This window comes from Aptenodytes patagonicus, chromosome 2 (genome assembly GCF_965638725.1).
Source record: "Aptenodytes patagonicus chromosome 2, bAptPat1.pri.cur, whole genome shotgun sequence".
NCBI lineage: Eukaryota > Metazoa > Chordata > Aves > Sphenisciformes > Spheniscidae > Aptenodytes > Aptenodytes patagonicus.
Window position 1 is genome coordinate 139,841,866 of NC_134950.1, and position 23,069 is coordinate 139,864,934.

The 23,069-nt window shown below is 34.9% G+C and overlaps 1 protein-coding gene across 7 annotated transcripts in view; it reads left to right on the forward strand.

The window, feature by feature from the left end:
* The window catches only part of DGKB (diacylglycerol kinase beta), a 379,491-nt gene that overhangs the window by 119,987 nt on the left and 236,435 nt on the right, over window positions 1-23,069 (forward strand). For 5 of the 7 annotated variants that reach the window (XM_076331405.1, XM_076331402.1, XM_076331403.1 and 2 more), the window contains 5 exons: window positions 5,054-5,171; window positions 7,951-8,039; window positions 8,120-8,236; window positions 12,489-12,587; window positions 20,530-20,562. In XM_076331405.1, coding sequence (XP_076187520.1) covers window positions 5,054-5,171; window positions 7,951-8,039; window positions 8,120-8,236; window positions 12,489-12,587; window positions 20,530-20,562 — 456 coding nt within the window. The remainder of the gene's footprint in view (window positions 1-5,053; window positions 5,172-7,950; window positions 8,040-8,119; window positions 8,237-12,488; window positions 12,588-20,529; window positions 20,563-23,069) is intronic. The other 2 variants (XM_076331407.1, XM_076331408.1) reach the window with 1 other exon arrangement.

Below are 23,069 nucleotides of genomic sequence, written 5' to 3' on the forward strand. Positions count from 1 at the left end.
ACAAGTGCTAGTGTTTAAAAAAATCCCATGTTTTAGGAGTGGAAAGTATTTTATTCCCTCTTCACTGGCCACTAGATGTCATGGTTGCACTGTATCTGGTACTGTACAGTTGCTGAAAAGCTGCCCTAAGGTGAGAGAGAAATTGAACAACAGTAAATGCTTCGTAAAGTCGTCAGTAATCTTAAACCATGCCACTATGCCTTTCTTCTAAGTCACCAATTGTAATTTTCAACCCATTTCACCTTTTAAATCAAGGTAAATATCAATGGGACAAACACATTTGTGTTGAAGTGTGACTATGCTTCAATTAAATCGGAAGAAAATACTCTTACACTTTTATTTTGGATCCTCAAGCAGCAAATATTATGCTATTACACTCAAAGAATTTAAAAGGTAACTTTTTTAACCTTTTTGATTAAATATGGGATGGAATACTTGAGTGTGACTCCACACTTGGGAAATACTGCTTCTTACATTGTATATTACATTATTGTTGGCTTACTTTTTGAGCTCTGAGTATGTGAAACCAGAACCAAACTGGGGACTTGCAAACGTTGCAAGTCTGGTGTGGGATCTGTTGCACCATGAGGAGTCCCTCTTAGGCTGAAGAGTGAAATGACTGTTTAATACCTAGACAGTTTCGTAGAGTTGTATTTCTTCCTTTCAGCGAGGAGTGAGGGCAGTCTGGCCTTTTATTGTCCCCAGTGATATTTTTATAAGTCCTGTCTGAAGTCTGGCAGGTGAGTTTTCTAAAAGGCTGAAGTGCGGATGAGCCATATGCTATATCCGTATGTACAGGGGGCAAAACCAAGTCCCTGCTAGAAGAAACTGTAGCTTACCTTCTTTGTGCCAGCTCCTTACCAGCTGGGAAGCAGATTCACCCTAAGTGCTAACGGGAGCTATTTTACCAGTATCATTTCACGGCATTGCCAGCAGAGGGGGTAATATTAATGCTTTGTGAGACTTCGTAGCAGGAGCTGCTAGAAAGGTGCACATCTCTCTTCTTGACAGTGCTGTCTACTTCTGTGCTGTGCTAGCTCCCGCTTCTTTGCAGGAAGTTTGCAAACGCCTTTCCTTACTACAGTCCTGCTTTTCCTTTTGCTTCTAGGTTAGTAAAATCCCAGGAGAAGTCAGGAGTAACTCTAACCTGTTCTGTGTATAAGGTGTAAAATAAATGGTATTTCATGCAGGTATACAAATTTACCATTATTTAAAATGTAATTTCTGCAGCATTTCAGTCTCTGCAGATGACGGGTGACTACCAATTTAGGGACAGGGAAACTTTGTAGTGTGGCTAATTATGAAGCTTGTTTAAACAAATTAATTTCTCCTCCTGTGCTCCCTTTTCTATGCTGTCATTTTCTCATGTGCATATTAATGCTTAAGCATTTCTGGATGATCAGGATATTACACTGGTGAGTGCGTGGATGAAGGCTGGGGAAGTGATTCCCCCCCCCCCCCAGCTTTCTCCAGCACACACACAGAGACACACACAAAATACCTCGGAAGTTAGAAGTGAGGAGCCCTCCCGAATAGCATGTCTCTTGAATGAGGTTACTCCCTCTCCAGTTGAACCAGAACAGACTTAGAACTCCCTCTCCCCCAGCCAAATTGAACAAACCAAAACCTGACATGAATTCGTTGCTGAGAGCCACCAAAGGAACATAGAACTTAACTGCATTTGTATTAAAAGGAGGTGCTGCATGGTTTAATGGATACTCTTCTCACCTTCCCACTGACTGAGCAATACCCAGAGATCAATCATAAAAGTGTCTTCAAGTCCTGTAAATATTTTTAAAATAAATGAAAACAAAATAACAGTAGGCAGTGAAAGAATAATTTAGCAGACTCGCTAACATCCTTCTCCCTTGGTTGCTTGTTACTGACTCTTCTTATAGACAAGACTGAGCATGCTGGTATTTCAGACACTCTGTAGCTATTGTAAGAGGGGATACTTGCTAGGATGAAAATTTATCAGTGATTTCATTACCTTTTTTTATGTCTCAGAATCTTGAGTTTTGTGCTTGAAACCTTAAGGTCTCTTTGGCTACCTTTATTTACAAATATCTAAAAAGCTGAAGTAAGTTAATATTAAACCAGATTAGGGATGTCTAGCTAAATTCTGTGACTGCATAGAATTTTCCACTAATTCTAACACTGGCTCTTTCATGGCTGACTTGCTTTTTAAGGTCAGGTCCTATTTGGCAATCAAATCATGGTAGAAGATTCAGGACCATAAGTTAAGAGAACTGTTGTTAACAAAATAAATGTTACTATTGTCATTATGTGCTGAAGTCTGCGTATGGCATATGGAGGCTTCATTTTCAGTGATGTATAATGAAGTGAGGAAGAGATTTTTACTGTACCTGCCCTGCTTTGAGATCTTCTTAATGACTATTTGTTTTTAAGCTCTTTCTCAGGATATGGAAGCAAAATGAGTGAATGTCAGTAAATGCACTGATGTGTCAGAATTGTGGATTTTATTCATACTTAAAGACTTGCATTGAGGGGGCTTTGTTTCACATTGTTTTTTTTTCTTGGCAGTGTTTTAAAAAGTTATGTGCATGCATAATCATATGCAGCACTTTATTGCTTATTTTTGGCAGTGCACAAGAGCAAAAATTTAATTTGCTATTTTCCAAAAGTGCATTGTGTTTATGTAATGGATTTGCATCAGTTGCAGTCTGTAACACAGTTAAGTGTTTTAAGTGGCAGAACACCCACATGAAGACTTGTTTGTTTTTCTGATAAGGAAAATGCCAGCTAAGTTAGTCCATATGTTCTGTTCAAATAAGAAGCAACATATTCACATGTAATGGCCATTCTTTAAAAATAAAATCAAAATGAAAAAGTAACACAAAACTAATGTGGAAGAGGGGCAAGTTTATGCATAATTATGAATTTTTGTTAGTTTTCAGAACTAGCAAATATTTTGTTAAGGAAAGCTGGTCAGCTTGCATTTTAAGTGCTTGTGGTTTATGACTGTATCTGTTGATGACCTGAGTAATGTTAAAATGAAAGTGTACATTGTTTACTGTTTTTTCTCAGAAGGATTTACGTGGTCTTCATTGTCCAGTGAATAATTGTCTAGTTTTAGAAGACTTGAAACTCACATACTATATTGTAGTTTAACAATACTTTAAAAATGTGTGGAATGTGGTAGTAAGATGGAAAGAAAAATAGAAGTTACAGAGCTCCATTTAATGAAATACATCCTTTTCAGCTGCCAGTCATGAGCAGCTTGACGGGCTTCTAGTGCTCCACAGCTGCAGAATCTATTTCTGCTTCTTCAGGGGAAATTGGAAAACTTCCACACTCTTTGCCAGCCCGAGAATCCCACATTAGGCATCTGCTCTGCTCTTTCTGCAGAAAGGGGACCCTGACATTGCCCAGCTGTCAGAGATGGCATTTGAACTCCTGCTGATAATATCGGGGGAACTCCACTTAGGCTCTGATCCTGATATCTCAATAGAGAAAAAAATATACCAGCTGACTTCAGTTCCTTTTGTTTCTAGGTGATTTGTAGGAATTATTCAAAGTTGTGTTCTGGCTAGGACTTGGCTTTGAACCAAACATTCTTAATTTCTTGGAGTGCTGATTTTCCTGCAGGATTTTTTTCCCCACAACAATGAAGAAGTCTTCATCATCTTGACTTGTCATTAATGGATAACTTAGAATAGAGCAATACTGATTTTTAAGGACATAACTCATGCAGTATATGCTAATATAGGACAAAACTGAATTTTTATTAAAATTTATGTCCACTGACTTACATTGACTGTCCTTATCAGTGAAAACCATCATATTATTGAAGATCTAGTCAAGAATATTGTCTATACATGATGACATGAGAAATCAGAAACTGGATGAGAACCAGAGGTTGATGTGGCTTCCTTTTAGCTATGTGACAATTTCTTTTTGGTAATGAAATGACCAAGAAGACTATAGTGTTTCGTTAATACACAATGAAGAATCAAACTACTGCAGCCTATTTCCAGCTGATAAACATTAACTGCCTTTGTTCTATTGCATGTTATATTTGGTAAAAAAATAAATAAATTAAAAAAAAAAAATCCAGGGATATTACATTAGGTTGATCTAATTTTTTTTAAATCAAAACCTCTGATGATTGCAAAAAGGAAAAAGTCTGCTGGCCACACTTGCCAAGAAACCTGGAATTTACAGAATAAATTTAACATCTGTACCAAGTGCACATAATCTTTAAAACCTTCTAATAACAGTGAGGTCTCAGAATGATTCCATTAAGAAGGAAGAGGAGAATTGTGCAACTGAAAGCTTGCTTTCATAAATGTAAATGATTTGATAATATTTTAGTTGTACGCATAAGTTACAGTGGGCCCCTGAGTTGTAAGTGATGATCAGTTGATCAGGCTATTCATGCAAGATTTGAGTATAGTGCTACAGCTAACTGAAAAACATGGGCTTAAATGTAAGGAATTCAATTTTTGGAGAAGAGGTCCAGGATGTAAATTTCACTCTTAAATACTTGCTTTTTGATAGACTATTGCCAGTAGATTAACATAAATTAAAGCTGGCAATAGGTATTATTGTGGTGTGGTTAGATTTCCCACTTCACATACATTGATACCTGTCCCTAATTCTAAGGGTCATTAACAATATCTCTGTAGTTTTAAAAAATCCTTTCTGTTGTTCATTTTGGGGAGTTCTACCTTCTAACTTGCAGCACCTTTATTTTTAGAATTAGTCTAGAACAAATTTTAGTTAAGTACTAGCTGTAATTTAATATCAGCCTAGATTTATTGCTAGCATTGTGTTGCAGTGGTGACAGCAGCCTGGTGTTTTTTCTGAGTTGTTTTTGAAACACATGGATGTCCATGAGCTTCTGAAGAATTTTTTATTATATCATTGCCTGTGTATTTAGAATGATTATACTGTGATCTGGTGCAGGGTATTAAATGAAGTAACAGCTTGTCTTTTACATTCTTGAGTCAATCTCCAATTTTTATTGGCACTTAAATATTTCATTGTTTATTTTATTAAGTGAAATCTGTTTCTTTTATGTCCTGTGCAGAATGTGAAAGATGATGGGCAGCATGTATGGAGACTGAAACACTTTAACAAGCCTGCCTACTGTAATCTTTGTTTGAACATGCTAATCGGAGTAGGCAAGCAAGGTCTCTGCTGTTCTTGTGAGTATAAGCATTTCAGTGTCCATTTGCATACATGTCTATTCCTAGAAGTGTTGCGCTCGCTGCATAACAAAGAACTAGTAGCTTCCCAGTACAAAACCATTTCCAGCACACTAGTGTCTCCCCCTTTGTCTTCTATGCTTGAGCGCTCAAGGTTCCATTTTTAATTTTTCAGGATATTGGGCTTTCAGTATTGTTGTTTGAGGGAGTTTTCTGTATTATAATAGCTCTCAGTGTTAGTTCCCTTTGGAGTCTGCCTCTTTTTTTTTTTTCTTTTTTTCTGTTTTCCTTTTTTTTCTTTTCTCTTAGCAAGTATCATGCTTAAATTTCAGCCTTATATTTTTGTTATTCCTCTTTTGTATTTATTAATAATTATTCATATTCCTTATGAATATCAACTTGACTAGCATCTAAGTCCCGTATTTATTCAAATTTTGCACAGAATTCTTGTCTTGTTAATTGTGGAGATCAAAATCTCAGTTTCCCAGAAATCAAGTTTCTGTAACACTTCTAAAGTTTTGTATGTTTACTTGGTTTGTAGTCATAAATCTCAGTCTTGCCATCCTTTGACATAAAAACTGGTTGTAGATTTTAAGGTAAAGGAACACAGAAAAACTACTGCATCTAATTTGACCTTCATTAGCCTATTAGATGCAGTTACTACAGTTCAATTCCTTGAGTTATATCTATGTATCTCCTAATAATCTGTGTTTGACCAGCTCATAACCTGCATCTTGAGAAACCAAATCTTGCTGAAACATACCTCGTCTCTGTTTGAATGTTTCAAGAGATGGATGATCCATATCTTTCTTTTGTGGTGTGTTCCAATGATTAATCATCTTTTTTTAAGACCTATTTTCTGATTTGAATATGTCTGGTAGACGGTTCCAATGATTGGTTCGTGTTATGCCCTGCTCCATTAGATTAATGAGATCTTTAGTACCCACTGTATTCTTCTCATGATGGTATCAAGTCACCTTTCATTGTTCTTTTTGATAAATTAATCAGTTTCATAGTGTAACTTACTTTCTCCACTTTTGGTATGAAAGATAGCCCATCACAGCTGATCAGGACCTTTCTGCCTGTACAGTTCTATTGATTTAATTTGAGATTAGTCTGAATTAATGAGGGTTTTGGAATCGACCATTTCTCTCTCCTCTGTGGGCCACAGATCTCTTTAAAACAATTCAGATGTAAATCCTCCACATATGCGTTTTCACATCGTATAATTTCATTCACAATACTATGGAATGAGCGAGATACATTTATTAAAATTCAAACAAATAGAAATTTCATAACTTCAGGTTAAGAAGTGCTGATGACAGTAACTGGAATATATATAAAAATGCTGAATTGACTATTAGATCGTGAAATGTTACATTCTTTAATATCTTTTTACGTCAGACTGATGTAAACTTAATCCTTGTGAGGAAATACAAGACCCATATATGTTTGAAAGAGAAAATTCTATTGAGCAAATAATGTAGATCATCTTCTTCAGTAGTTATCAGAAATGTGTAGAGAAGTTATATAAAGTGAACTGCCCCAAGAAGACCACCCTTACAAGTTGCAATTTTCTCTGCTGCAATGTACCTCTTTAAAATTTGTTATTGTGCTTGGCATTTATTTGGTGAGAACAATGGTCCCAGAGTATCTGAAGAACACCCACATGCTTTCAGTTACTTCATGCAGCAAGGGGCATGAGTCTACTTACAAAACTGTTACACTATTTCCTTGTCTCGCTAAAGCTTCTTTTCCAATATATTTTCAAAACATTGCTATAGATTTTGTTATTTGCATTTTAGATTGTGTGGGAGGAAAAAAAAAAAAAGAAACTGCAGGGGGCCGCACCATCCCTCCATGGTCCAATCAACAATGTTACTCCCTGCAGTTTGTCTGATTAATGGCTGCGCCTCCCACTGGGTTTGTGTAATAGGTGCAAGCAAGGTGTTTAGAAGTACTTTGTGCTTAATTGCTCTCGAGGTCAAAAGCGTGAGACATATACCATGCAGGGAGAAATTCATTCTCAGTTTTTAATAGTTGACTCTATTGAATGCAGGTATAAGCTGTAGCATTATTTCCTCATCTAGGCACAGTTTTATAGTTGAAGTCGGGAGAGCTTTGCATTGTACCCTGACATTTGTAAGTTTTCCAAATGCAGCTAGTGTGATCTTTACAGACCTGGTCAACGCTAGTGGTTACCTAAAACTGGTGTAGAGGGGTTAGGAAAAAAAGGCTTCTCAGGAGTTGGTATTTGGGAAAGTAAGAGTTAAAGTTGGGGTGATTACATGGAATGCATGAAAACAATTGCTATCTGAAAATGGACTAATCAGCCATTTAAGATTTATAAATCAATAGAAGGAACAACATAAATTCATTGGCTTTTATTTTTGTGCTTGCCAGCTGCTCTCATGCCTATAGTTTGTAAAATACAGATTTCTTTCTACTAGCAAATCACACCAAACCATTTGGCAGTCATCAATTTGTCTTTAATATTTTTGTCATTTGGGAATTATTGTGAAAAAATTTAGTGAGCTCTGATTTAATTAAGCATTTCCTGTTATGCAATGATGGTGTGTTCTTGGATTTCTCACTTGCATAATATTTCCTGTTCTAATTGGCCTTTTGTAGTCCATGGAAAAAGCAGTCTAGTTTGAGTTTTCATTGACTGATTGGATTGACTATATAGAGATGGAATGCTGGTAACGTTGTTTGTTTCATAAAAATGTAGTCAGAAACACCATTGCCTCAACATCTATTAATGTGTTTCTTCTTTCAGTTTGCAAGTATACAGTCCATGAACGCTGTGTCTCAAGAGCTCCTGCATCTTGCATCAAAACATATGTCAAGTCCAAAAAGAATACTGATGTAAGTTTGGGGTAGCATTAACTTTGCCATGTATCTGTTAATTTAGTAACTCTATGTATATCCACACTTTTCTGTTGCAGGTAATGCACCATTTCTGGGTAGAAGGAAATTGTCCAACAAAATGCGATAAGTGTCACAAAACTATAAAATGTTACCAAGGCTTGACTGGACTTCACTGTGTTTGGTGTCAGATCACAGTGAGTATATACTATAGTAAAACCTTTAGCACAGATTAGAGAGACAAAAATCTGTATATCTTTTTTCATAGCCTCGTAGTTCAAAGGTCTCATTCAGTTTTGTCATCAGGAATGGGTAGTGTGTGTTTAAGAAACGGTGTATGCAGAATATTCATAGGAGTCCTTGATTGTTGCAAGTAAATATGCTTAAAGGTGTACCCTGCTTCAAGGCAACATACAAATGAAAATAATATATGTCAGTCTAAAGAGCAGAATTCCCAATCTACATTACAGAAAACTTATAGAAGAGTTTTCAGCACTGGGGAAAGTCAAGGTCCCTGTGACGCTAGGGCAAGATCCTAATTTGTGGTGTACTGACAGGCAAATGAAATTGAGGACATCTGGTAGGATACAGTGATTTCAAGTGTCTGGGAATAATAGCAGAGACATCTTGATAATATACTAATCTGTTCACCAAGTCTAATATATACAACTTTTGTGCACTCCTTATTCAGCAGGAACCAATAACTGGAACTAATGACATTCAAGGAACACTGCCCTTATAAGTGAGATCTTCATGCTAGAAGGAGCAATGCCAGTATTTCTGTTCCTAGCCAGGGCAGGATTTAAATCTAAATCTAAATTCAGCCGCCTTCTAGGGTTTTTGCTTTTTTGCTGATATCATTATTATTATTATTATTGTTATTGTTATGGAACAGCAGTTGTTTGTTCAGTGTTTTAAATAATAACATGAGACTGAGGCATTAGCGAATATTTGTTTTCAACATACAAGTTTGGATGTTTTATGACATATTTTCTTACCACAAGAATACAAAATATGAAACATCATGAAAGAAAATAGATCCAGGATACTTTCAGTGATAAGCTGTTATGATTACTTAAAACCCAATATTTTAGAAGAAAGCAAATATGTAGTCCAGATTGCTGTCAAAATTTGGATAATTTATGTAGAGAGTAAAACACCCAATCCAAAATTGTTGCATGCAGATAATTAAACGTAGGCAATGGCTATCTGTGTTTAGATAGATAAATAAGTGTTCCACTCTAGATATAGAAGTGTTTACATCTGCATAGTATGTGTATATCATTCAAGAAATATATAATATTTAAGGATCCCTCTTAAGTCAAAGGAAGCTGCAAATTCTGTAGCTCCTCAGAAGAATTATTTTCCCATTATTTCATGTGAATCTGGACCAGATTTGTAAAGGCCTTTTACTTCTTGAAGATACACATCAAGATTTAGAAGACTTCCATAAGAACTGATATCCACTGAGGAAATACCAAGGAATGATTTATCATTGAAATCACTGTGAAGGAAGAGGCTAAATTCTTTTGAAAATATCTTAGGTGCTTGTGTGCATATTTAAATGCTTAAATTTCTATCAAAATTCCAATTAAAAATGGGCCTATATTTTTTGACAGCCAAAATTGAAAATGTTGGCACTGAGGTTTACAACTTTGCAATTGTATTTCCATCAGTAATTTAAAGATTTTTATTTTCTGTAAAAGTAATGTTGTATTTTCAAAATAACTTTATTAATCTTTTTATTTAATTTTTATGCTTCATGTGTAAATTAGACACATAAGTGAAAAATGAGTATTTTTAATGTTTTAAAAATACTGCAAATTATTTTTTTTTCAATCTATTCACTTTTCTTGCAATTCTGTGTATTCTATATATTCTATTGCAATGACTTTCTTTGCTAATAGTAATAATGTCTATTACTGAAAAAACTTCTAAATTTCTAACAGATAATTGATTTTTGAATGGATATTCTGAAGTTATATAATTATCATCACATCCTTCGTATGTTTTCAACTCTGTGTACAACACCACATTCAGGGCTTGTTGCGGACGTATTTTTGTAATGTAAGAGGAAGCTAGTTATTACGCAACTAATTCTGAGCCTCTTTCATGCGTTTTAAATAACTCTCCGTCTTACGACCTAATAGGGTCACTTCTAATGTCAAATAACTGAATCAAATCCCGAAATATAAAGATATTTTTCCCTAAGGAGGCTTGTTATACTGAGTTCTCAACCAGGCCCACGATTCCCTCTTCTATATACTCTGTAGTTCTCTACCACGGTGTTGTAAATGGTTTTTTCCTCGTTTTCTCTCCAGCAAATATGGTTTTTCCTACTTTGCAGGCATCTGGTTTTGAGGGAGATAATATTCTAAAGGAACTAGGTTTGGGGTAAGGGAATTTTGGGGAAATGTATTTAAAATGTCCTAAAACATTTTTTTGAGAAGAGATGCATATTATTTTATTTCATTGCATCAAAGTGTTATTTTCATTAAAGCTACATATCTTCTACCATTTCTGTTGTCTGCTATGCGCCAGTTCTGTTGTCAAAGATCAGCAGAGACTAATAAGAAGATTAAGCTATTTTTTTCACAGATAAGTTTGCATGCCACCGAGTAGCAAAGCTGCTAATTACCGCTGAATGTGTGAAGATACTTTTATTTGATGTAACATGGCCTGGTGTGCATTAATTATGGTACAAGTAGCCTTGCCACTGAGGCAGAGAATTAGCATGACAAATGATTTAGATTACAGGGTTACCAAAATACCCTCACAATAAGGCTTTAATACTCAGAGTAAATCGAAACTCGTTAGACTTTTATTTTCTGTTGCTAAGTAACTGCCTGAAAAGGTAACTTTGCAGTATAAATGAATATGGACAAGGCTAATATTAGGTGCCATTCAGTTCAAAATTCAGAAATGTTATGTCAACATTAACTGTACCAGATAACTTTATGAAGACCATATTACCAGTAAAGCTTATATACATCAGCAACTGGTACAATTTTATTGTAATTTTAATAGAGTTAATACTGACATAGTTAAATCATCTAAGGGAAAATGAATCAGTCATTGGAAAAATGTGATTTACAGATGCAGACATTGAACTACAGATTTTATAACAGCTATTGAACCTGTTGAACTAATGCTGTATGCTACCTGTTATACTAGTTAAATCACTTGTTAAATAAGATTTTTATTTCAAAATTTCTGATATTTATTATCCTGATTATTTTTCTTTAATGCAAATATATATATATCTTCTCAAAAAATAAAATACTCATCTCTATGGGAAATGCATGTTACCTGAAGAACTTAATGCACAGTTTATTGAATCAATGCAGAAATAGAATCATAGAATCATTTAGGTTGGAAAAGACCTTTGAGATCATCGAGTCCAAAATAATAAACTTTCACCAAATTTCACAATATGAAGCTGTATTTTATTGTGGCTATTTCTAATATTATTGTGAAGTATACCATTTAAATGTGAATGCTTTGCATGATCCAGGCACACAACTGTGCCTTTGTACTCTGTGGCTGGATATATATGTTGAAATACTCTATTTAGAGACATTTGAATTGAGTTAAATCCTAAAATACCAACAAGAACTTTCGATTGCTAATGCAAAATATTTCAATAAATATATCATTATTTGTTGGCATTTTATGTCGGTGTTATATACACATTTTTCCCTTTCACCTTTTTAACAATACAGAAGTAAGCCAATGCTCTTTTAGTCAGCAGACCTGAGGATATTCTTTCCATGTTTTCAGAGTAGAACTCTTCTCATTGCTTTCAGGAAAACTGGATGAATGCTAAGAATAAAGTAGAAAAAGGAGAGTAATTCAGGTTCCTCAGCAGTCAATGGAAGCCTGAACATTGATTCAATGAAGACCGAAATTTCCCCAATATAGCTTAAAGCACTTAGATGTTCCTACATTATTCTCTCATATTTCATATATATTTTCATAGAAATTGCAGCATCACAATTTAATTCGTAGTGACTTTATCAGTTTCAGGCAGGAAGCAGAGTTATGCCAATAATGCCAAAGGCTGCCCTGAATTACCCCAGATTGTCCACTAGTAGTAAAACCGAAGTTCCCATCTCAGTGCAAGAAGCTGGCTTCCGAAATGAAGGTTTGATCACCGATAACACTATGCTGATGTTACCGCACTGCCATGCAATGTTCTGATTTTGTGTGCTGGACCACATGTGCAATTTCCAAACTGGAAAATATTTTGATCCACTGTTCTCTGCTTCAATATAAATTCATTGGTTTTGACAATCCTAAGAGACTTTCCACTGCAGTGTGTTTCATTTTCCTTGTAGTACTCTAGTAATAATTAGATTAATTAAACCCACCCCATTCTAAGATGCACGTTTTCTTAGACTGTAGTAGTAAAATCTCTAAATTGAATCTTCATTTTCTGTCTTCCTGTAGTTGCATAACAAATGTGCTTCACATCTAAAACCTGAATGTGACTGTGGACCTTTGAAGGACCATATCTTACCACCCACATCAATCTGCCCAGTAGTATTGGTGAGTTGTTTATTTCAGATGTAATCCTTTGTCATAGGTAACGGCTAAAACGAGGGTGGTACTGACTGCCAGAGTATTTGTTAAATTAACAGAGCTGTGTGAACCTTAAACACAATGGGTAATCCTGGCTGATGAGTCTACAGGCACAAGCGTGCTTTATCCTCCGCATATTGCATTTTCCTTCATGTGAGAATGAACTTTCTGTAGGGCATATTATAACTGAAGCTGACTCAGGTTTTATCACTTACTCAGACTGTACTTACCAGAAACTGTATAGGCAGAACACTTCTACATTTTACATCTTTTATAGATCCAACTTCCCAGAATAATGAAGTTATTCTTATGGACAGTTTTTGCTTGGGATGCATATTGTATATCTGCAATGCTGAGGTCTCTGATCTAAGCCGGAGGTTACCTAGAATGATGACACTGGTCTTGCAGTAAGCTATGTATCAACATTATGTATATTTTATTCTGCAGTCGTGGACAGTAAATTTCTCTGTCCACCAAAACAATAACTCAATGAAAATAAAAATGCATGCTATGTGTAGGTTGTATAGAAAAGAGCTGACCAGTTTATCATGGAAAAAAAAGCTTTGGAATTAACTTACGTATTCATATATTAAATTGGATGTTTTATGCTGACGAAAGTCATAGCATCATCATATTCATAACAGAACAGACGTGTGGTCCTCTCACTTTAAATACATTTCATAATAAGAGTAAGAAATGCTTGAACTTAAGAAAGAATGATTTATTGCAGGGAGGAAAAACAGGAAAATATACCTTCTAATCTTAAACCTGTTTCTGATCATTAAGAATAATACTCATGCCTATTGTAAATTACTTGTTTTCTGATTAATCCTTTTGGCTCTTTGTTTATAAATCTGCTAAGGGATGGATGCTAGATTTTGGCCCTCTACTTGAGTAAACTGGGACTATTCCATTGCTGTCAATGAAGGTAAAGCAATGGAAAGCTGGCTTTGATATTTATGAAATATTTTTAAATATTTTTGAAAAGTCATAAGAGTAGTTTTGTAGTTTGTCTGTAATAGTATTTTGATATTACCTGGACAAGTTCTGAATAATAATTGTAAAATACTATTTTAAGTTTGTTGGATGATTACATTCTGCCTTACATTATTTAATTTTCAGGGTTTTAGGTCATACTTTAAAAGTTAACATGTAGAAATTATGATTTTGTTACTGGACTGTTTTCGTTTTATTGTTATTTATTGTTTGCCATTCTTATAAATTGAATAAAGCCTCAGCATGAAATTTCATCTTCAATTATATTTGCGTAACTCCATTTTCTTTTCAGGAGAGGAAGAGGGATAGAGGAATTAAGATTTTTATTCCACAATTGGAGTTTAGTTAAGTTGTTTAGAGGATATATAAAACCACTCTAGAGTCAAATCACCCTTGAATAGGTTTGTTTTATCTGCAAATTTTGAAGGCATAAGCAGAAATAAATACGTTTTCCTGTATCAGAATCATGTTTCAGTATTACATACTAATAATGTAACATAAAACACGTATTTCAGCACAATGTTTATTGTTAGGAATGGAAAATATATTTTACTGTGATTTAATGGGAACTTTATAATTTCACAGTATGTTTGTTCATTTAGTAGTTTCTTCCAAAAATGCATTAAAATCCTGAGTATACTTACATTACAAATAATACATCAGTGACCTAGCTAATAGGAATTCCTCCTAGAAACGATTGATTACAGTGTACTTAGTAATCTTAGTAATTTTTTAATTAGTTTCTCCCATTTCCTGTTACGGGGATTCCTTTAATCTTCTTCCTTTACGGGAGAAACATAATACTTCAGTGTATGTGAAACCAGCGCTCTCAATAATGACAGCAAAAACAGTGAATATATCCATGCCAAATTGTCTAAAGATACAATAGTAGGTGTGTCTGTTCATACAAATGATGTGTTCAGACATATCAAATCTGATGTACCTGACAGTGGAAGGGTCCTTCACCTAGGACACACATTTAGCTTCAATGATCAGCTGAGCAATAACATTCTTGCAATGCTACATATATGTGGAAGGTAAAGAAACACAGATAACCACAATGCTTTCTGTACCAGGTTTATCCTTGAGTATTTTGAGGTATCAGAGAAGAACGTATCTCCTTCTCCCACAGAATAAGTTATAGGAGTTGTGGGAAAATAGCAAGTTGAAAAATCTTGTATCTTTGATCTCCCTAAGGTTTTGACCCTCCCTTCCATCTGTAACTTTGGTAGTCCATACTTCTTCCAGAAAACTGTCAGAGTTCATCTCAGACCAAGATGTCTTCTCCTAAGTTTCCCTTCAAGAGTACAGGCTAAATCCCTCCTCATCTTTTCTCTTTTGCGGAACTAAGGACATTCATATTTTTACCTTTCTCATCCCAGCATGTCTCATTTCTTCAGTTCTCGTGAAGTCCAGCCTCGACTCTTTCTGCAGAGATAAAGGGGATTTTTCATAAATTGCATTTCACAGCACCATGTATTATACCAGAGCTACCAAACTGGTCTCTCAGCTGCAATTTGTTGTTCAGGTCCATATGCTCTCAGTTTTTCCATTTCCTAGGTATCCATTGATGTCCAAAATCACTGCTGCAACTGTGAAGACTAAATAAAAAACCTACCCTTCCTGATTGTAATAAAGGGTGACATCTCTCTCCCCCCTAAACATAGCCATCTCAGCTCAGGTGACTGTTCTAAATTACTCATTTAGGGTCTCTTTAGACACAAGAGAGATTCCTCTAAAATAGACTGACTGGCGTGATCCTCTCATACTGTCCCTTCTCTTAATGGCTGGAGAGAGAACCTAAATGCCTGGTCATCTGAAAATTAGATGACTGGTCTAGGTTAAATAAGAAGGCTCCCATCTTCAAAATGGCACAAAATGGAACTCGTCAAATGTCTTTCCTAAATATGATAAGCTACATTCTCAGCTGAAAAAAAACCCAAGGGGAAACTCGCACAGTTGATACTGTGTATATCATGAAAGAATCACGTATCTGTCTAGATTCAATGCCATATAAAGATTTTTCATATCTCATTGCAATACTTTTAAATGTTTCAGTAAAATGTAGTCTGTTAACTTTAAAACTAGTCCTTTTTACTTTTCTGTTTACCATATATAAGGCTTGTTGTACGGTGAAGTTTTTTGTTCAAGTTAAATGAGTTTTGTTATAAACTGCGTGTGCAGATCTCAAGTGATAGTCTTTTAATAGATGTCAGATACACTTTAATGTTACTCTCTTTTATTTCGGTAACGTTTTAATTAATTCATACTGATTGAATAAATGTACATTGAGACTTGTTTCCTAATGAGGGCACATTTAGAGGAAAGGTTTTGCATCATTCTGATATCCTGTGGGTAATTATATTCTAATTACATGGTGGGGGGAAAAAGTCTATAACTCAGTGCTGATATTGTTCATTGGACCCAATTAATTACATGCACATAATGAAAGTTCATGATAAGGTTGACTGGCAGTGAGTTTAAAAATCTTTAACTCAATTGAATCCTAGCCTACCAAGAGTACAGAATTAGATCATAACCAGGTTAAAAACTGGGTATTGGAATGAGACGAGTGAGTAGTAAAGAAAAAAGATTGGTCTCTCTTTATGATACAGCTTCTCTCCCCCTGCCCCTTTACAAGACAGGAAGGGAAAAATGCTAACATACATTTTGGCTTCTTCATTTCATGCCTTCCTTTACTTTGCTCCATTTATTGATGAACACGTAGGATGTTCTAATTCGTATTTATGTTTGTAGGAAAGTCATTAGATTTTTCTGTTTCCCACCAAAATAGATATAGCCTTGGGTAATGACAAATCAACCAATAAAAGCCTACTATTTAATAAATACGTATTTATTTCATAATGTATGATGACTTTGAGTCTCCTATTGTTTATGTGAGTTTTACAATGAATTATTTTTTACTTAATTTCTAACATTGGTTTTGAAAACTATAATTAAAACTGTTAATCGTGGAATAAAAAGAAAATTGTGGAATAAATTGTAAAACATAAGGTACTCTGATTATGGTGTGAGTGTTACTATATGGCAGTTATCACTGTCTCCATAGTAACCAGTTTATTTCAAAGGGGGAGGGTCTGGTGTAATATTGAAGACAAGAAGTGAAAGAAATAAAATTTAAAATTGGATACATTTCCTTGTGTTCGATTTTCAACTTCATTGTTCAGCATTCTGGGACAAATTGGTCATCATGATAAAAAGTTTAGAACAACTCACTTTTTGATTCTTTTCTCTTGTGAATGAATTTGGCTTTTCTTTTGTCTAGTGAAGATGTTTATAACTTTTTAGGACAAAATCATTTAACATAAATTCTTTTTATATAAATATAGAATATATATGGAGAGAGAATTCAGTATATATAAAATATATATAGAATTTTTATACATCATAGAGTAAACTTGTTTATATACATCTAACATAAAATACCATCATAAGTCAAATTCACTTGACCTCTTATTTTAAAATATAAACGGTTATTTATTTTGGTGGAGAAAATGTATCTGATTTGGGTTGGGTTAGGGTTGGTTTGGCATTTTATTGTACAAGAACACAAATGTTCAAAAATTTTTTGTTTATAACTAGTTCTATTTAGGCACATAAAACAATATACACAGCAGATTACAAATGTTTTAGCTAAGCAGTGTGCCTTGTGCAACTGAACAATATACATTATGATCTGTAGCTTCAGACTTATGTGTAAATACAGCAAGTATGTTGAGGTGCTGGCAAAAAGTAATACATAATTAAGTTGAAAATATCATACAAGAATTTTCTTTGACTATTGGTATTTAGAGAGACTAGATAGAATAGCTAATGGCTGTGTTATAATTGCAACGTAGTTCAATAGATATTTTTTCCATGTCTGGTAATATGTTTTACTAATACTATTTTCCTGTGAGGAAGATAGATGTTACTCACATAGGAAAGCAGAGATGTAGAGAGAAAAAGGGAACTAGCAGTTGCTGGTTGAAGAATGAGCTTTCTTAATCCCTTTTCCAGTTTTTAATCCTAAAATTAATCTTCTGTTTTTATTATAGTACAGATCAGTTTTAACTCAGTTGAATCCAAGCTCAACATGGAGCGCAGAAAGTCAGTGCAGTGTGTAAGCATCTTTATGAGCAACTCGATCCTTCGAAGTTGAGTACTAGCCTTATTCTGAGTTTCTGAACAAAGATACTACAAAAAAAACAGTTATTTGAACATATATGCTTCTATGGGGGTGGAATTTAAATCTGGTTGTTGAATATTAGGTAATGACATAGCAATGGAAACAGATTTAAAAAAACAAAACAAAACACTTTTTTCCTTTTCAGTTGCCTATCATATTGCAGATTCAGTTCTCTGAGAATCTAAAACAGACTTGAAATATAATGGTGTGCTTATCTACACTAAAAGCTTTTTCATTTCTTTGAAGTCAGAAGGAAATTAATAATTGCCCTGGAGGAAAATGTATCTTCCTAACTAATTATCTGTTCGGCAAACACAGTTCAATGTTAAAATAATAAGATGCTGATAAACTGAAATGGCAGCCATTCAATCATTTTAAGTTATATCTAGTTGCCTGCCCACAACTCATCACTACTGTCTGTCCGTAAGTTTATTCCTTACGTTCTCTCCCGTTGGATTTTAACATGTTTTTATTTTCAAAATTCTTTTCCAACTCTTCTGTCTTTCTTGGATGAAGTATATAATTGCCTGCTATAGCCCAAGTTCATTTTAGGTTGCAAATTAAATTAAAAGTCTTGGGCCCTACTCTTGGTATATGTTGAACGGGTGCAAGATGTAAGGCAAGTTATCTTCAGCCAACCAAATGAACTAAGGCCGACATGCTAAGTGAGAAATACTTGATAGTGATTTTGATGTGTAATTCTTTACATCTTTATTAAGACATATTAAACAATCAGCACAAAGTATATATATAAAGTTATCATGTAGCGATTCCTTGTTCAGAAGACTCTTGCAGTCGGCTATTTGGGAAGGTGTTCTCAAATGACACCATCTCCGTTCCAGCCTTGTCTTTTTTTCCACGTATTTTGGCTACTAGTATTATGGGTGACAAAACACCTCCTTCGGATTGACATAATGTGATTTTATTTGTTTGTTTGTTTATTTTAGCTGTAAATGTTTCTATCAAGACAGCTCTCAGATAAATTCGAAGCTTTACCTTTCCTTTATAGTATGGGCATGTGCAGCTCACTGGACAGTATTTTTGCTGGTGAATTGGTCGCTAATCTTGTTTATAGGATGACTTGTAGCTTCAGCCCATGGATGTAGAGCTCGGTATTGTGCTACAGCTCTATGAGCTTTCAAGGCAGCATGATGTGGTGTCCTAATATTGGCCCTTCTGATGAGTATGTACACAGGGTTAGAGCTGGAAGTGTGGAGAAAAAAATTCATGAAGTAAATTTTCAAAATATTTTAGCACAGCTAAATCGTAGTTAGCTGGATGTGATACCTAATAGATTTTACAGATAGATTGCTCCCCAGGGTTTTGGGGTAGTGGTGGTGGGTTTTTTGCAGTTTTCAGGGTGTTTGAATCTTTGATTCTCTTTGGTTATTGTGTAACTATGGACAGAAATTGCATGGAATGGAATTTTTGTAAGCAAGGTCTTGAATACCACACAGATTTACAAAATAACAGTCTAGGAGTACCTGTTCTAATATTCCATTGCATATTAAAGCACAGGTTTTGCATCCCTTGGAGATTCCCATGTCATTAAACAAAATAGCTTTAAGGAATCATGGAGCAACCTTCCTCCAAGTTCCTTAAAAAACCCCTAAAGCATCAGTTTGGTATTCAAGTCACATATTTAAACTTCCATGGCCTTCATCCTGCAAACATTTGAGGATACCTTTACATGGTATTCCATGCATTCCATTTGACCTTCCACGGTCAGATTTCCCTGATCAATATCTTTCAAGTTCAAGTTTCAGAGTTCTGAAATAAGATATTTTTTTATAACTGTTTCAGTTTATGCATGTTAACATAGAATTTGGTTCTCTCCTTATGCACCCCCACCCCCAAGTTGGGCATTAGGGTATATGCCTCATCTGAAGGCATATAGTATAAAAAGTAATTATCATATAGAAGTAATCTCAAGTTTTCAGTAATTACTTGACAAACTGTGTAATGGTATTAATCATTCACTAATGGCTTTACAATCCTCTTTAATGTATAAATAAATTGTTGTTTAATGTATAAAATAAATTGTTTTAAATAATCTCAGCTGTGTACAAAATAATCCAGAAAAATAGATTTGCACTTATCGATTAAGAGACAAGGTGAGAAAAAGCGATTTTTGCTGCATTGGCATTGGATTCTGTGTCAGCAGTTAAAATGTAAAGAGGTAACTATTTAGTAAACCATTAGTTACTATTCATCTGCTTTCTTATACCAGCTGTGATAGAGTATGATATTTCTAAATGTCAGTGTTTTATGTAAAGGAAAAGACGGTACCTCTATATAAAGAAAGAATAGAAATACTTTTTGAGGATGAATGTTGTATAACTTGTCATTTGTATAGAAGAAAGCTTTTTAAATAAGATTCCTCACTTTGGACAAGGATTCAAAGACTTGGAAGATAAAATAAAAAGAATACTCCCCAGGTACCAAGTATCTCTTTTTACTATTCAAAAGAATATAGTCCTCAGGTTTTCTAATATTTTTAGCTGGTGATAAAATGATCCCACACATACTTCCCAGAATATAATGATATAATATGACAGCCAACACATTGGGGGAGTACGGTTGTGCAAATGTGTAAAAAAGCGCCATGTACGTTTTTTTTAAGTACAACTGCTGCAAGGTAATGTTCCTTGTGAGCGCTCTCTCCGTGCCCCTTGCCATCCCAGCTGTTTGGTGTTGCAGCCTAACATTCTCTTCTTCCAACAGACGCTACCCACTTTAGGAGGTTTGCTGCCAGAGGTGCGTAACGGGAGGCATCCGTGTACGCACGAGTACTAACGGATCATGATAATGTACATTCTTCTTGCTATAAAAGTGCATTTTGGGGCTGAACTAAAAATCTAGACATGGTATTCTGTGTTGTCATCTGAAAGGCCCTGTCTTATTTATCAATTCTTTTTTCTTATTTGGATGCATAAGGAATAGATACAATTGAATAGTTCTTATCTGACAGTGATCTCTCTGGAGCAATACTGAATGGTAGAAGCTCCAGTTAATGGATGTTGACTTCAAAGTGGGAGTTCAAGGGGAGAAAAAAAGGCATGAGAGGTGCAAAAATGGGTGGAAAAAATTTTTGTTGTGGTCAGTACTATTTTGAAAGGTACGTGCTCTGGCACATACCAAAAGAACAGAAAAGCTTGTTTCTTTGAGCCATCAAAATGTACAATAGCTTTTAAAATGCTGTATTCGGTATCTCTATCAACCTCATGCATGTCCACTAAACAAAATGGTTCACAGATACATTTATCATTTTGTATGCTTTAATTAACAAGAAATGAAATACAGCACATTTCTTACCTTGAAAAATAAATTTTTGCATTTTGTAAAACCATTTATTCAATGCATGTCAAATCGTGTCTTAATATTGCTAGAATTTGTAGGCTGTTATCCACAGGTGATTTTATTAAACTGTTATTAACTCAGTAAAAAAATCACACTGTTTAGTTTCTGACACTCTTGGATAGCTTAGAAATGTTACAGTTCCTGAAAGAAAGTTATTCAAACAGTCATGTATGACTGGATTACAAAGCCAGCTTTCTATTTCATATATAAAACAGAGTATCTGTGCAAGAATATTTAAAAGAGTTTTTTTTAATGAAATGGTAAATCTTTTTGTGTTCCATTAATAGATTTATTCAGTAGAATTAAGATACACATTATTACATTATTTCATACAAACTGTAAGTCAGATCCTCACTAGTACGACACACATCTAAAAACTATAGGATATATAACTAGGAAATCTAGAATCTCCTATCAGCTTCTTCAGAAATGTTTCAGAGAGCACTATTGGTACATGTGGTGACATGTATTGTGGTATCATATGCATATAAGATGGGTGATACGAAATACTTTATTTGTACTTTCTTCAGAAATCATCACTGAAGGAAGCAGACCTTCAATGATAATGAGGTCAAGTGTCCATATTTGATTTTTTTAATAACACTCTAGACAATTCTGTATCATGAATATAGTTTTTTTCTTTATATTGTGTGAGGTGTATGGCCTAATCTTGTGTAGTCACTGCTTAGAAGAAGCTCTCTTTGTCTGTGAGTCAAGCAATTGTTTTGCTTATGGGACAGGTAATATAAATTGGAGAAGGAATGTTGCTGATGCAGCAGTCATAGGGCCAGGGCCAGCTGAGGGTATTTGCTGCTATCTGTATCGTGCTGGAACAAAAAACCAAACCGATATCCAAAACTCTGCTTGAGGTAATTGTTACTGCATTTTGCTGGTGAATGGTTGATAACAGCAGGTTTGGGCACTGTGGTAAGCACTCTTTATGTAAAGACAGTTCTCAGCAGTGTATAAATACTTTTCCTCTAAGTAATAGCATGACATATGCAAGAAGATTTTTAGTGGCACACTTCATAAGTAGGCCTCTTTTGAACAGTGGTTTTTTAACCATTCTAAATGCACATACTCAGTGTGCTGGATCTGTGCCTTTCTGTTACCTTTTTCTTTGAACTATCGCAAATACGCTGTATAGCTTAAAATTTTTCTAGACTTTTTAAAATTCGCTCTCCATCTCTGATTTTTGTTAGAAATCGGGGTTTTTTACTAGCTGTGTGTCTGCATTACTGACATCTGATTTTTTTTTTGAAGATGTTGCAATATCCAAGAGCCAGATTTGGCTGTAATATAAAATCCTGTTTAACATGGTATGCTTACTTTTTATAAAATGGAGTGACTTTTAAGGGTAGTTATTCGCAAAGTTGTTTAAAACCCCAAAGCTGCTTCTTACGTATGTAATGAAGTATGAAGCCTCCTTCAAACTGAAGTTTCTTACTCTCTATCCTTGGCACTAACCAATACTGTTGTGCATTAATGTTTTGTGTTAGTTCACAAATGTTATTCTGTTTGGATGCCTCATCCTAATTCTCGTTTCTAAAAAATCGCCAAATAAATAAGTGCAGAGTCGGTGATTTCTTAGGCAGTGATATGGACAGTGCTTGTCTGTGTTTTGAAGGTTAGGGCTGAGATGAATAGCTCTAATTGGTTTTACTGTTTTCTGTTTAAAGCAACGATATTGTAGTCTAGACTCTTGGACCTCCTCTTGAACTGGTCAAGTTACTCAAAGCATCCAAGAGCTCAGTTAACTAACCTCTTAGGAATCTCACTGCATATGGGAAATAGTGTAGACTCCCCTGGTTTTTTTTCTGTGGCAAAGGTTTGTCAGTCCTTTTACAGGAAATGTGATCAGATTGCCACAGTTCCCCAAAGCACTTGGCTGCCCAAAGCAGCCT